This window comes from Cryptomeria japonica, chromosome 11 (assembly GCF_030272615.1).
Source record: "Cryptomeria japonica chromosome 11, Sugi_1.0, whole genome shotgun sequence".
Classification (NCBI taxonomy): Eukaryota; Viridiplantae; Streptophyta; class Pinopsida; order Cupressales; family Cupressaceae; genus Cryptomeria; species Cryptomeria japonica.
This window is the reverse complement of record NC_081415.1, coordinates 164,002,784-164,020,044: the sequence shown is the minus strand read 5'-3', so window position 1 is coordinate 164,020,044 and position 17,261 is coordinate 164,002,784. Positions and strand designations below refer to the sequence as shown.

General features: G+C 34.8%; 1 protein-coding gene across 1 annotated transcript; it reads right to left on the bottom strand.

Annotated features, from left to right (window-relative positions):
• Positions 1-2,938: 2,938 nt before the first annotated feature.
• On the bottom strand, positions 2,939-7,886 carry LOC131032491 (leucine-rich repeat receptor-like protein kinase TDR). Its single transcript, XM_057963495.2, has 2 exons — positions 4,449-7,886; positions 2,939-3,694 (listed from the first exon to the last, which is right to left on the bottom strand). Exons 1-2 carry the CDS (start codon positions 7,120-7,122, stop codon positions 3,279-3,281), a joined length of 3,090 nt encoding a protein of 1,029 aa, XP_057819478.1. The 5' UTR covers positions 7,123-7,886; the 3' UTR covers positions 2,939-3,278.
• Positions 7,887-17,261: the final 9,375 nt, after the last annotated feature.

The window sequence follows — 17,261 nt, the reverse complement described above, 5'->3', positions numbered from 1 at the left end:
TGGCTCCTACCAGGATCACTCGGTCTAAAACCAAAAACAAGATAAAGCAATCATCTATGGATTCAGTAGTAGTTGATTTGGATGCCCCTCCTAACATGGACAACACTCCAACCCATCCAAACTCAGAAGCACAGAACATTGATAATATAAGTGATAATTAGCAGGTGGGTGATGTGATAAATACTGCTACCACATTGGTGGTGAAGAAAGGAAAGGAAGCTGAATCTAGTTCTGATAAAGCTCCTGTGCACACTGGACCTCTATGGTTAGAAAACACTCTAAATAATAAGAAAAAGGAACATAGTCCCTACTTCAATTCCATTGGATGATATAGTAAGTAAATGTCTGGGAAAGACTCCCAAGCGCAAGAAGCTAAAAACAATCTCCAAAATTGATTTCGATGACAACACAGGTAATTGGGCCGCAGAAATTGCTCACCCAAATATGGATGAAGTTGTTGACAGCCCTATTGTAAAGGATGTCACAATTGAAAAACTAAATCTTGGTGTCGAAACTTGAGCAGCTGATGCCTATCATCTTGAAACATCAACCAAGAAAATACTCGATAGAACATGGAAGGATGGAAGGGATAAGCATGAGATGAAGGAAATTCTAAGGAGAATGACAGAGTATATCGAAGCCATTAATAATCTAAATCCTCAACCTCTGTCGTAGCTTCCAACATCCTTGAACCTAAATCACCTACTAATCAAAAGACTCTGGAACAAATGTAGAAATGTAGGCTTGTTATAGAAACTGTGATGGAGTGGGTAGAAGGAATTCAGAAATCAAGAGCAGAGTATTTTATCAACTTGAGCAGAGTTTATGACGAGGTGTTAATGGTAATGAAGGAATTGGAAGTTGAAATCATGAATTGGAAAAAAGAAGCAGCTAAATGGGCAACGAAAGCAGCACAGATGCGAGAAGTGCAAATCTATGGAGTAATGAAGTTTTTCGCTAAAAAACTTGTAGCTAGCTTAGATGACAGTATTTTGTACGTTTGCCAGAGGAACATTGAATGGAGGAATTCCCTAATAAAGCAGGCTTATGAGGAATCAACAAAACTAGTGGACCAGATCGCAGAATTAGTCGCATCAATGCGAAATGAACTTGTGTGCATCAGAATCAAGTGTCTAAAAGATGATGGTAAAACCCTCGAAGCTATGGAGATTATAATAGAATCATTTGAAAGCAAAATTAATTATGTCAAAGAGGCAAAGGACTTAGTTCCGAACGATTTGTCCACCATTGCAAAGATTGAATCTATTCTGTTTTTATGCATTGGACACCTGGACAGGCATTCCGACAAAGTCGAACAAGTTCATAGGGAAAAAGAGATCTGGAAGCAGAAGATGATACACGTGGGACTCCCTCATGGTACCTCAATTCGGGATTCCTCCGTTGCTTATGCTAGATGGAAGAATGCAACAACTATCACAACTGCTAAGCCCAATCAGAATGATTCATAACTATTTTCTTATCATTAGTTTTGGCAGATTTAGTTTTAATTTTAAGTAAACTTCTCAATAACTTCGAGGCAGAAATTTTGAGTTTTTGTGTTTCCCTCTTTAAACCGTTAGCTAGGTTGTGGCTATAAAAACTATTTTCTGATACTCTGAAAAGGCCTAAGAATTTTTGTTGGTGTGTGGAAATAAACTCTTGATACTTTATCTATTTTTGAAAATATGAGGAAAGATATTCATCTGTTAATGAAATATATGAAATCGATTTTGACTGTTTGAATCTGAAGAATTTATTTCTGTGTGAATGAATTCTTGTTCAAATTGATCTCATTCCTCATATTGAAAATAGTTACAAAGTTAGGAGTTAAAAATTCATCTTTCTTTTTTGTGCATTAAGTTGGATCAATTAATATGTTGATGTATAGAGATGAATACCTTTAATGCTTTCGGGTTAAAAGTGTACATGAACTAATAGATTAAATTAATTCATTGAAGATCTTTGAAGGGAGTTGTACCTTAATTCAGAAGAGAACGAATTATTTTTCGTTTATCCAACTGTGTGGTTGCAAATTTGTCTTTAAAGGATAACAGAGGTTAAGTGAAGAATTGAGATCTTGACAAAGGACAAATCTGTTAACCAACACATACTTAGTAATCTTCTTTTCTGTTTAACAAATTTTTATCCCTTTCATGTAAAAGTGATATTAAGAATAGAAGAGTTACCTTCTAGACCACCTTTAGTATGAATTTGTGAAAGCATTATGAAACCATTGTCCTAAGCATTCAAGCAAGTGACTAGCAGAAATATGGGGCCACTTTTGCTAATAATCATCTAAAAAGGAAATAGTAGTATTACACAAGAGTGACAATGACAATGGAGTGACTTAAGCTGCAGAGCAAGCCAAGCCAAAACCCCAACATAGCATCAAAGGAAGCTTTGTGTTTTATCTATTTTATAATTTATTTGATGTTACTATATGGTTCCACTATCCTTGTGACAACAATGTATTCTAGTTTAGGTGTAAGACTTGTAAACCAACTTTAAATATAAATAATTCTTCCCCTCAAATAGAATACATTTAAAAATTAAATATTGTGCATCTTGAAATTGCTTCTGTAACTTAAAAATCTTCATACCTTTTCACCTCTATTTAAACATGGGTTTAAAGGGTAATGAAATTACTAGCATGACAGAGAGTTGAAGATGAGAGGATGCTAATATATCAATGAGAGAACTTGCATCTATTTCTTTTGTATAATTGTTATCATGTGGGATTTTTCACTTATATAAGGCAGGTAAAACACTCTTAAAGATTGGAAAGTTTATAGAGGCAGTATAATTCTAGAATTTTTTAATTTCTGTTGGGAGAAAAATAAAATCAAATGAAAATAAAACCTTAAGTTACAAACAGTAATTCAGATCTAGATTTCATTTCGGTCTGTTTAGTACGCAATGGTGTAGAAGCAGATACATCTTGAGTCAACTGTGTATTTCATATATATTCATATGATTGGACTTGCCTCTTTTGGATTGAAAGAACTTGCAATGATTTATGACACTACCAATCCAAAGATAACAAAGATTGAAGATCCTGCAGCATAGGACTTGCACATGGCAGGCTGCATTGTAGGATGTATAATGTATTTCAAAGACCTTATAAACAAGTAGAACTTAATACTAATCTGCAGTCTTAGAGATCTACTTAAAAAGCTCAGGACTATGAACTCTATATAATGAGAACAACAACAATCCAATGCCAATATACCTAACATTTCCTTGAATCCTTTACTATACCAACACATCCTCTGTGTTGCCTACACTAGTGTTTTTGGTGGTGGACTACTCTCCTGAGATGGAGGATTGGACCTCTGTTGATGCAAGAATCGAAGATCAAGTACTGTTTTCCTTCTGGGCTTAGCCTCTTGTAGCATTGTAACAACATCTCTCATTGAAGGCCGGTCAGCTGGACACCTGCTAGTGCAGAGGAGAGCAACTCTGAGAACTAGCATCATCTCTTCTTGGACAGAGGAACATGAAGCTCCAACATTTTGATCTAAGACCTCCTTGATGCCTTCCTTGCTCTGAATTTTTGACTTGACCCAGTCTACAATGTTCAGGGCATCTCCAAAATCTGGATCCACAGGCCTTCTGCCTGTTAAGAGCTCAAGGAGAACAACTCCAAAGCTATATATGTCACTTTTCTCGTGGACCTGAAGTGTGTAGGCATACTCTGCACCAGACAAACGATTAAAACAGTTCTTTACTCAGAAGTGTAACAAACACCATAGAACTGTAAAAGTTCATTATGCCACAAACAATGTGATTGTTAATTTGTCTAAAGGATGTGGCATTTTTTAGACCATTGTCCTTGTATATTGTGATTTGTAGGGTCAGGAATTGATAGAACATCTCTACTGTTAAGATATACATGCATGACCCGAGGGAAACTTGATATGATTAACTTAAAATTGATGCCTGAAAGGTCTATACAAAAGCCAAGCAGGGGAAATTATAAATTCACCCAATGTTCATCAAAAGGACAGTTAGAAAATGTGCCAAAGAATGAAAAGGTAACTTAAATCCATCTAGGTCTATACATTTGAATACCAATTTTATTGGTATTTTCTTCTATTGGTATTGGAATACCAATAGAAGAAAAAACTGAACTATATAGCACCTAAATCCCTTTTAGCATAACAGACTTGTGATAGACTTTCTACAGTGTACAAAGACGTGGAGAAATGATGAGAATGGGACTTAGTATTGTGGATATCAGTTCTTGACATATTAGTACTTACTTTTCTTTTATGCGCACTTGCATATTTAGACAATCACCTTAACAATCCTGATATATAACATTAGTATGTAGATTATCTTCAAAGGAAAAACTCATGCTGTATTCAAAAGCATGACTTCAAAGTTCAAACCATACCAAACAAGTCCATAGTTCTGATTAATATTGGAAAAGTTAGAAATCACTTTACCTGGGGCAATGTAGCCATAGGAACCCGCAATGACAGATGTGGACTCTGTATGAGTTTGAATGAGCTTAGCCACACCAAAATCAGCAACTCTTGCATCCATGTTTGCATCAAGCAAAATATTGCTAGGCTTCACATCTCTGTGTACAATTACAGGATAACAATCTTGATGGAGATAACACAAGCCTTGAGCCACTCCAACTGCAATTTTATATCTTGTCATCCAGTCTGCAAGCATGTTTGCTTCTTTGTTTCCATGCAAGAGATCAGCCAAGCTTCCATTAGGCATGTATTCATAGAGAAGAAGAGTATCCTCATTGTTGGAACAACAGCCCAACAGTCTAACTATATTCCTGTGTCTCACAGTGCCTAGAACATCAACCTCTGCTAAAACCCCTCTTTTTCGCCTTCCTCCATCTTTCTGAACCTTCCATAGCTTCTTCACAGCTATAATTTCACCTCCTGGCATTTCAGCCCTGTATACTGTACCAGCTGATCCCATTCCAATTATGTTATTGTTCTTCAGGCACTCCAAAACATCTTCTACAGTGAAGTTAAGCCTTTGAAAAGCAGTAATTTTCCACGGACCTTCATCTTGCTCTTCTCTCATATATCTGTCCCCACAAATGTACCATTTATAATGCTTGTAGAAACATCGTGTGCCAACTATTATAATAAATACTGCAAAAGCAAAGATTCCTCCCAACACCCACACAACCAGACCTGGTTTACTAGTGCTTCGGGTATTATATGGATAAGAAGTGGGGTAAAAGTCATTTGAATCCAAACATGGAGAATTTATCAGCACTCCACCACAGAGACCTTGGTTTCCTGTAAAAATGCTTACACTGATGTTCTTGAAAACTCCATCTGAAGGAATAGGTCCTGAGAGATGATTGTAAGAGACATTGAAAAACTCCAAGGTAGTGCAATTTTGAAATCTTGTTGGAATCATTCCAGTGAGAGCATTATGGGACAGATCAATTTCACTGATACTCGGAAGACTTGCTAACTTAGGGGGGATCGCTCCAGTCAACTCATTTTGGTTCAATCCAAGGATTACGAGCTTTTGGCACTTAAAAATGTCTTCCGAGATACTACCAGAGAATCTATTTCCCTGTAATTCAAGCCTGTATACTTCATTGCAATTTTTAAAAGAAGGAAGTCTACCCGATAGGTTTAAGTGAGCTGCTGCGAGTATTTGCAAACCTGGGGAAGCCAAGATTTGTGGAGGAAGTCCACCTTGTAGAGAATTATAAGAAACGTTGATGTATTGCAATCTAGGTGCAGTACAGAGATCAGATGGTAGATGCCCACTGAGATTGTTCCTTGAGAAGTCCATGTAAGTGAAGTTTTTAAGACTTCCAAAGCCATAAGGAATTTGGCCGCTAAGATTGTTCCTGGCAATCCTGATCCTCCACAGAGTGGAACAATGTGTAAGACTAGATGGGATTTCTCCTGTGAATTGATTGGAGAAAAGTATAAGCTTAAATAGCTTGTTTCCTGCACAAAGATCAGGGGGAATAGGCCCAGTTAATTTATTAGATGAAGTATCCAACCATTCTAGGCTGGCATTCCTACCCAGCTGCTCTGGGAGGCATCCTGTAAAGGAGTTGTTCCAGATAAGGAAAGTTTTCAGTTTGTTTAGATCACCAATGCCGTTGGGGATGGTTCCACTGAGTCTGTTGTACATCAGGCCTAGTAATTTCAGGCTTCTGAGCATTGAAAACTCCTCAGGAATCGGGCCTGTGAGCTTGTTATCAGACAAATCCAGGGACTCCAAACTGGTCAGATTCCCTAACTGCCGTGGGATGGATCCACTCAGATTGTTTCGGAACAAAAACATTGAATTTAGCAACTTTAACTTACCCAATTCAACAGGCAAGGAACCAGAGAGGTTGGCAGACGCGATGTCCATGTACTCCAGTTTTGACATGTTACCAAGCTGCCATGGAATCCCTCCAACATACGTATTGTACCCAATCTCCATATGTCTGAGCTTCTGCAATCTGCCGAGCTCTGCAGGGATTGAGGCAGAGATGGAATTGCCTGACAAGTAAAGGTATTGCAGGCTCCGAAAGTCGCCATACTTGGTGGGGATGCTTCCATTGAAGTAACTTCCCGCCAGGTTCAGGCTTTGTAGGTCTTGAAGCTCCACAAACTCCAATGGCAGAAGGCCTGTGAAAGAATTGCTGTAAGCACTAAAATTCACCAGACTTTTCAACCTGGAAACGCCTGCCGGGAAGGAACCATTAAAGGAGTTGTGGTTGATGTCAAGGCTTTTGAGGGTGGAGACATTAAAGACGGTCTCTGGGAATGGCCCATCAAACTGGTTATTACTGATGTTCAAGCTGACTAGGTGGGAAAGAAGTTGGACCTCTTGTGAAATTGTGCCACTGAGGTTTTTGTATGACAGGTCCAGACTGATCACTCTGGACAAGTTGTCACATCTGATTCCACTCCAAGAACAAGACACAGAAGGCGTGCTATTAACCGTGTACTGCCAGTCTGAGAGATGGCCTAAGCTGTCTATTATGTTAGATTTAAGTGCTAAAAGTGCATGAACCTCCTCGTGCACTGCATTCCCATGCACAAAACCTGAAAGACAAATGCACTGAATAAAGACTAAGAAATGAGAGATCCAACACACCTTTTTGACCTCCATACCCATTATCATCCCGTTTTTCTGCTCGTTGCCTTTGTCCTGATTCTTCTGTAACTATTGAAACTGCCTTTTCTTTACCCTCAAAAACACCAGGCTGCCATGTCTACATTACCCTTATTCCCAAACATCCATTGCATCCCACACTTTTCTCTGCACTTGCATACGAACGACACTAGCACATACTCACTGTATAAACCTCATTGCAGGATCAGGCCTTCTCACCAATACCCACTTCATCTCTACTATTCTCTTTGTCCCTGCTGCAACAGCCACATTTTGAAGTCATCTATATTCATACTATCATATACTTGCTGTATAAACCATATTGCAAATTCTCAAAAGAGCACTTTCACTGAACCTTCTCCACTAATACCCACTTCATCTCAATCATTCCCTTCCTCCTTTCTGCACCTTGGAATCCTTCCATGTATCTTCCACCACTAGACACCCCCAAAAATAAAGCCACCATTTTTCGTCTTATACCCAATGTATATAGCACCTTCCATACTATATCTCTGCAACTAACACCATCCCATTAATGCTGCCAAATATTCTACGTGAAAGCTGCCATATACACATCATAGATGTCTCACTCTAGACATTCCTATATCTATAATCTTCATTCCATACACCCCACTTCTACACCACTCTACTACAATCCAGACATATACTCACTGTATATATCAAATTGCATTTTCCAATAGAGCATTCACGCTGAACTACATTCACACTTAACCCGAGACCAGAATCACATTCTTTATATGCATTCACCTTTGACTCAACTCTGAAACGTACGTACACATTATATATACTCGAATTTGCAGACTATAATAATTATACATGCCTTGGCTGCTACGAATAAGACTTAGGTTTGCGCAGTCCAAATAATATGTTAATCAATGTATTAAGTAGATTTTGTCTCCATTAGGAAATATACTAAGGGAGATATCATGTGTAAGTAAAGAAGTGGTGCAGAACCCCAAATTTAGTAATAAAATTGCTGCATTTTGAATTACTGCTAAAGTTGGCAGAACATTTGGTCAAAATGGCAATTTTTAAAACCTCTGGTGTAAGAACTGCTTCATAGTTTTGACACCTATTCTGGTTTTGAAAGACTCCAACGGGGAATATTATGTACCCAAGGCAGTTACAGTAATTTTGCCTAAAGTTGGAATGATGATAGGTACATTCCGGATTGGGAGGTTCTCCTAGTGTCATTTAAGTCCTTTAACCTTTGGATCTAACTTGGAGGCCTAGTTCTATGCTTAGTCTTTCATAGAATTTAATTGTTTTTTATATTGTTGTTTGTGTTGATTAGAGTTGGGGGAGGTTTAAGTTGCAGCTTTTTATTGTAGTCTTTTGAAGGAATGGAACACAATGTTTTAGGTGTTTAAATTTTGATAATTAGTTATATTTCGTATATATAAAAAAATGATGATACAAGCAAGGGGTAAATGTTCATTAGGTTAGTTGTACATTATTAAAATACAAGACACGTTATATACTATTGTAAATAAATTATGTCCTACTATGGTAGATGCCTCACAAAAATTGAGACATTATATTTTCTACATTGAAACTAATGTCATTGGTGCGCTCAATTGAAGTATAAGCTTGACAAGTCTCATCTTTCAAGTCATATTGCTTGATTGGACTATGCTTCACATGGAATTCATCACTCAAGAGTCCATTAAAGGTCAAGTTGTTGTTGACTAGTTGGAAAATGCCCCATTTTAACTATTTTAACTATTTCTCTTCTTGACTCTTTCTTTCTTGGTGATCATGCATCTACCCTCAAGTTTTCTTATAACTAGGAGATGTTCTTTGATGGTACAAGATGTATGACAAGATTGGGGGTAGTACTTATCCTTGTTTCTCCTTTTGGACATGTCAACCCTTTGTATTTTTTCTTGAATTTTGTAGGCAAGAATAATATTGTAAAATATGAAGCCCTTGCTATTAGTCTTCGAGTTAACTATTGTTCAGATATAAAATACATTGCTATTCATAGCAACTCTCAACTCATGGTTTGCTAGATTTTAGGTTCTTTCTAGGTTAAGGAAGATAAACTTTCCCAATATTGAAGTTTAGATGTGAACCCCTCTTAGAATGTTTTCAACAGTATTCTATTGACTTTGTTCCCCATAAGGATATTTGCAATGCAAATGGCATGGATAACATTACTTCATTCATGAGTTTAGATAGCAACATTGCTCATTTCACCCTCTTAATTCACAACCTACATTAGACAACTATCCTTTCCTATATTGTTATTTCTTTAAACACATTTGTAGGCAATGAGTGGTTTATTGATGTCTACAACTATTTGACAAAGGGAGTTTCCACCCAAACTCCAATTAAAAAAAATCATGTATGCATCTACAAGAATCATTGTCAGTTTCCTTTATAGGCATTGTTATAGTGGCCTACTATAATGTTTGGCACATGATGAAATTCCTATTGCTCTATAATAAGCTCATGGTGATGCCTATGGAGAGCATTTTGATAATAAAATACTAGTACAAACTATTGAGCACAAACTATTACTAGAGTTGAATGGAGAAAGATTTGCATGATTATGTTAAATGCTTCATCTATCAAAAACATGCTAACCTCATTTGCATGTCTACACAAGAATTGTAAGCATTAAATTCATCCTATAATTTCTCTTTGTGAGGTTGTATTGAAACACAAAGCCCTATCCTACTCATGGGAAATCTTAATTTTTTGCCTAAAATCATATATATTTTTTAGAAATTGCATAATGTAAGCCTAGAGGGATTCGATTCAAAGGAGTTAGATTGAACCCCCTTAAACTGAAACCCCTTGGATAAAGCTCCCAAGACTTAAATCAAATCCACAATAGGGTCTCCTTTGTGCTTGCCCAAATGTTGACAAATTTCCAATTTTGCGTCAACTTTTAGGGGATCAAATGAAGTCATTTAAAAATATCATTTTGCATGTAGCCTTTAGTGTTAGCTTTCCAAAAGGTATGATATGTATGATTCTTTTTTAACATAAGATTTTTTATTTATTTTTAATGATTGTAGGTTCATTATGAAATAATAATTACTTATATTCAAGAAACTAGGAAAAAAAACAAATGTTTTTTTCAATGCACTACACTCTACATGAATATCCTTGTTTCAATGAAAAATAATAATTTTGGCATGTATACACTAAGAGAATATAAGCTAGTCAAATATATGTCTAGAATTATTGCTAGTGCCAATTTAAAACTTAATAATAAAATAAAATATTAATTTTTTTTACCAAAAAATCTATGTGCTACTAGACATTGGAGTTAATGCTCTAATTCCAATAAGTCATAGAAAATTTCATTTGTAGTGAACATTATGTGAAACAATATAATACTAGTTCATAAAAAATAATAGAAATAAATTTTAAAATGATTTAACATAATTTTAAAAAATTATAAATTAAATATGCATATTTTTAAGAACTTATTAGTTTACATCATTCTTAAATTATTGAATATTTGTTTAGTATGATTGACGTTATTTAAAAAGTTGTTTTTTATTATTTATTCAGGTATATCAATTATGTTGAAAAATAGACACACCTTATGCTATCAATTGACTCTCTCTTGGTCTTGTTAGTAAGATTATCCCTCTCACCTTCGATAATCACACAACCGTTATTATTGCTGCCAATTATTTTTAAAAATGTGTTTGCCATTGCTTATGATATCTATAACTTTCTTATGGAAAGCATCATTTCTAAATTCATAATACCTGCAATACTTATTTCAAATAATGACATTTCATTGAAAAACTCCAAGGTTAATGAATTGCTTGAAAATATTTCATATTCATCAAATTTTCTTCTACCAATTGTCCATAATTGAACAATCAAGCGAAATTTATGAATAAAATAATCAAGTATATCATATGAAAGACTATTGATCAACACATGGTACAAATTAATTACCATCTTCATCTTGCCTTATGGGCCTATCATACATGTATCTACGCCCCATTGGTTCATACTCCTTACTTTCTCATCAATGGTGTAGATTCCATCTTGCTTCTTGAGGTAGAGATTCCCTCCCTATGTATCTCTGTGTGGTCTTATTGATGATAAAACTACCAAGAGAAACCCTTTAAAAACTTGAACATCATGTAAATGCATTATAACATATTTATGTTTGTTAGCATTAACTAAGATGTATGTACAATCAACACATTCGTTTTCATTAACTTCAAATTGGTGATCTTGTCCTTAAGGAGATCCAAAGAACACTAACTATATAGAAGGCCTTGAGGGAAATTTAATCCCAACTGGCTAAGTTCCTAAATTGCATAAATCTCTCTTTCTCTCCTTCTAGGACCTCATTTTGTTAGCTTTTTCTTACTCACTTGACTCTATATATCCTATCTTTAATTATGAACTATATGGTGCTATGATGACTATATTATTATTTTATTTCTTTTTCTTCTATGAGTTTATCCTATAATGTTTGGATTTGTTTGTCTTTCTTCCTTTTTTCATCCACACACACACACACACACACAAATATGGCCACATAAAATACACATTATGATTCAAACCTATATCTTGAAAACACACACACACAACTCCTTGTAAACCTCTCCCTTCCTTGTCCACAAAAAAAACTATTATTCTTTGTATGGATGAACATGCTTGACTATTGAATCTAATCATGGATATTTGCTCCACCAATATTTACATTCTTCCCAATAAATTAGCTATCTCTACATACATCTCTCTTAATTAGTCTATCGATTGCAGTTCCATCATGCTACTAGATAGTGGTGACATCTATCAATGAGCTTGAGCATCCTATAATTTATATTTCAATTCTCTACTCTTCTACTACAACATTTCCCTCTCCTAATGTTACTCTCCCAAATCCAACTAATTTTTCCCCATTTTCTCTTATATTCTCCTACTCTCTAACCATTACTCTTCGTCCTCTTGCAATTGACCCCTCTCTACTCCAAAGGTTGTCTCCTTAAAATAATAGTCCTATAATGCCTTTTCTATTGCCTTTGTTCCCTCTTTCCAATCCCCCAATTTATTTAATGGGTGACCACCTCTCACAACACCCTAGTGCATTGTCTACAACCATGTCACTAGATTAAGTAGTGATGTAAAATAGTTTGCCTACTTATATGCACAATTTCACTTCTTGATGACCACCTTTATGATGTCATGTAATATGGTCTTAGAGGATGATGGCAATCGATATCATTGTTGATATTTTCTAAAAACAATCCAGTCCCATGATTACCATTTGTATAAACTGATATTCTTTTACTAAACAACATAGGTTGGGTGAAACTACAAATTAATTTCACTCTTTTATAAGGAAAAGGACTCAAATTTATAGCTTTTTAGCTTGAAGCACCTGACATCAATATATATGTCTCAAATTTTGAAACATTGTAAACTAATGAAATGTAAATATTTCAATGTAGTTTATATGCCTATGTATTTTCAAAATTAAAACAAATAGTTTAGTGTAGGTTTCCATTAGATTTTCAATACTATTTAATTACTAAAAAAAGGTTGTAAAGTAAGGTTTAGAGAGTGTCGATAAATTTGAAAAAATAATTCCTTTTTGTTCTATTTTCCCTTTTTTGCCAACTTGATACTTTAGTGTAGGAGAAAAAAATTATTGAATATTTTTTTGAAATAAATGTTAAAGTTTGCATTTTATAAAACAATGAAAATTTATATGAGACATCAAACATTTTGGTTCTCATTTATTAAAAAATTAAAAAAATTTGACTCAATCGAGACTCTTTATTAATAAATTTCATTATTTTTTTGGTTGATGGATTCAACCTCAATCTGTAGGCTAATAACACACTTATTAAAAATAATAGTGAATAGAATTAAAATATAATTTAAAAATTATATTTAGAATATGTGAAACAAGGTTTCTTAAAGAGTGAAAAAAATAAATTGCATGTGTAAAATCCATCAAAAGTGGCGAGAAAATAAATAAATTTGGTAATTAATTTGAAAGCAAAATAATATGGAACCAAAAACTTGTCATATGGGCTACTAATGGACATGTTGGGATAAATGCAGTTGGTTCAAACCTCTTTAGCTAACGTATACTTTTCTAGTGAAGGGGGTTTTATGAAACTTGTTTGACCCATGCCAATTTGGGTTGAACCCCACTTTGTCATGTAGATACCATTTTTGCACCATGTGGTGTTGGATTGCACAATTATTTAGTTGAACGCATAATTTACTTGCTCAAAATGTTGGAATAGGTTTACACTTTTACCCATTTTTATTTTCCTTTCTTTATATATAGTATCTTTGATCATTCAAATCATATTTGTTCCTTCTTATAAGAGCATCAAATTGACAACCCCATTTCTCCCCACATATAATACCACATCTTACTCCTCTCCTCATTCTATGGTAGCATTTGACATCTCCTTTAGCTCCTCCTATCCCTCCCTCACTTCCTATTTTGTCTTTTGGCATTAGTGGTGTGAGATAGGTGGATACTCACCATTATCACCCCTAAATCATTAACTCCAATCTCAAGATCAATCTCATCTTTCTTCTTATTTTTTATCAATGTCTATGGGTGGAAGAGGGACCTCCACTCTTCTCCCTTTGGGGATGTCAATCACTCTATTGTTAAACTACATACCAAAATTCAAATTATCGTAAGACCCTCTAATAAAAAATATCTCCATAACTATCATACCCCACCCATAACATGACACCATCATCCTCAAATGCAATACATCCTTAGGCCATCAACTCTTCAACGTGCATGGACTCTGGGTGATATTGACCTCTACTAACCTATCAAATATAAAACTTCAATCATCTAGGGATCATGTCCACCTCCATAACCTAATTGTGTACCATTAGTATGCATGGAGTGTTTAATGTATGATATTTATAGTAATCCATGTTGGCCTCATAATCACTACACACTTAATACACCCTAAGCTTATACATGCAATTAGTTTCATGTTATGGTACAAGTATGCTACCATACACCTACCCTATGAGAATACAATGTCATCCTCCATCATACTCCATATCACATGACACAACCCATAACTCAATTGTGCTCCCCTCCATTTGATGCTACCAGGAAATATGACCATCCACTTATATATATTGTGAGTAAATATAAAGTGCATGTATTTAAATCTCACAACTCTACTACTATTATGTAAATAGGTGCACGGTATTACATTTACAATAGATCTTATATGTAACTCAAGCCCGTACTATCTAATAGACAAATCTCCATGTCTATATCCAAACCTATTGTGTGGTCATTGCAAAATGATGTTATATGATCACTCTTAGATCTCATTTAAAACTTGCATCCCATAAAGAAAAAAACAAATGCAACCCATTCTTTGTTGGTCACTTTGTTCACAAAAATCTAAATATTATAACTCAACTTTTAAGCTTTATTTTCTCCCAAACATGATCAAAACACCCCAAACATAGTGTAGGACTTTTCCACACAAATATGATAGAAAATATATAGTGGGACACAAAGGTATGGATGTTGGATACCATGTGAGAGAAATAATGATCACATGAAGCCTAGACATTATTGCAAACTCATCAACACTACCATGCCTTAGAAAATCCCTAAAAATATATACCCTTTTTTTTTCAAAATGCTACGTAAATTTAATTTTTTAATAAAGTACAAAAGTTTATAAATTTTGTACCTAATATATCCTCTTGTTGACTTCTACATGATATTGCATATGATTTACCATCATTCATATGAATTCATCATATTATAATATCGATATCAATCAAACCTATGTTATCTCAAAATGATTAGTAAAAATAAATTTTTTTTTAACTTATATATTCTCTATTAATAGGTCTCCCTTCCATTTTAACCTTTATCTTCCTTTCCTTTGCCTTTCTATAATAGTCAATTCCATTACTCTCTTTTTTACACCATTGTACAAGGGTAGAACACTATTTCCTCATCTTCTTCTTGCAATCTTGTCTCTCCTACCTATTCCTCAACAACTTTGGCATTTTCAATTTTCTTTGGAAATCATTTTATAATAGTCATGATATAAAAAAAAAATAACCTCATAATTTCATTTATTTCTAGTAGAAATTTACTGATAATCCTGTCAAACTACCTATCCTACAATTTATAAATTATGGGGCCAAATTTGTCTTCTCAACCTATCCCTTAGGTTCCCTTTCATCACCTTGTTCATTCTACAAGGCATGAAGTTACATTCTCTTGATTGTTTTTCTTATCCTCCACTACAAATTATCCTTATATAAAAAATCTCCATCCCTTACCTCAAATTCATTCCCTTTGTCTATATAATCAAATTGAGTGGGGCATACATTCTAAAAATGATAACTATATATTTTTGCATTGTGTAATCATTGTTGGAAATAATCCACACTTAGATTGATGATGTACACGACAAAGAGGGGATGGTAGCTCAATTGGTAGATCACTCCAACAACAAATGAAAATTTTTAGGTTCAAGTACTAGCTAGCTTATATGATTTGTAACTCAACATATGGTATCCAATCCACGACAAAGCACCCCAGGCACCTATAATGTGGCTTAAGTGGGAGGTGTTGGAAATAAAGTACACTAAAACTAATGATTGGTTGGCCAAAGAGGGGCTAGTAACTTAGTTGGTAGAGCACTCTAGCGACACATGTCCAAGATCTTAGGTTTGAGTTGGTCCATATGATCCATAGCTCAAGAATGGTTAAGTGGACCTTGGTTAAAGAGATACTATACCATGGATCCTACATAATGTAATGATTAAAGTAGTTCGCCTTCATGGGTCCTACACCATGCAAACTATTAAGTTCTTACATGGGTCCTACACCATATTTTTTAATAGTTAACATAGCTCTTCATGAGCCCCACACCAATGCTCTTGGTTAAAGTGATCCTTTATAGATCCTCCATCACCCCAAATGATAGCTAATTGTGTCCTTCATAAAGGCCAATTCTATAATGATTATGTGACTATCACATACAACAGGATCCCTTTAACCTCTTTGTGTTAAATCTCTTCAAGGTTTCATAAAGATCACACTAGTGTCAACTCCATGACTTTTCCTAGCTATATTTGATATGAAAAAATAGAACAAATAAAAATGTATGACATTATTTTTTTGGATATTCTTATTGTATACATTGATTTCCTTTCTTATGCGTCTTGCAAAAATAAAGATGACACCTAACAAAGGGAAATGATGCCAAGTGAGAACTTAAGATATTTTTTTCATCAAGCATAATGACTAATTTTTAATATACTTTAGTATATTTAATAATTTAGTAGCTCAAAAATATACTAAGGTGGGGGCAAAATGCAAGGTCAAAAAGTGCATACTTAACACTTTTCCATCTCATTTCATACTCACCTTAGCACCCTTGTTTGTAAGTGTGACCCATGGCCATTTTGAACCCCTTGAGAACGTATCATACCCAAGAGCACATCTCACAATCCCTTGTCACACTTAAATATCTATCTTCTCACCCATTTGTATCCTTTTTGTCATCCAGGAATGTAGTACATCACATTTATGTCCCCCAAATAGAACCACGCTTATAAGCATCCCCCAAATGGACTTACAAAAAATGTAAGACATGAACCATAGGCATAAGGGTATAGCACCTCTAATTAAATCATAGGCCATCCATCACATTTAGGAGCAACATCCACACACCATGATCAACTCCATTAGTTGATTATCATAATTACATCGCACACACTCCTTTCACACCCAAGATTTTACATGCCTCAATATCTTCAAATCAACCTAAGGGTCTGACTAAGGTAGATCTCCTAATGTGTCGTAGGTACCCATTTTCCCCTAAATGGTGGGTTGAAAATGCTTTCGCCAAGAGTTATAGAGGACATTGCCACATAAAATTGGACTCCAATTCGCAATTTAGACAGTAGTGTGATTGCACAAATATAACTATGTTAGATGAACACATAATTATAATCATTACTATCTCTAACAACGATATACTAAAACAGAAAATATAAAACTTGAATTTAACACCAAATACCAAATGACTCTTCCCTCTGATTTACTTTTACACATTTCTATTTCTCATTTAATCTCAATCTAAATTAATATTCCTTAAGTATTA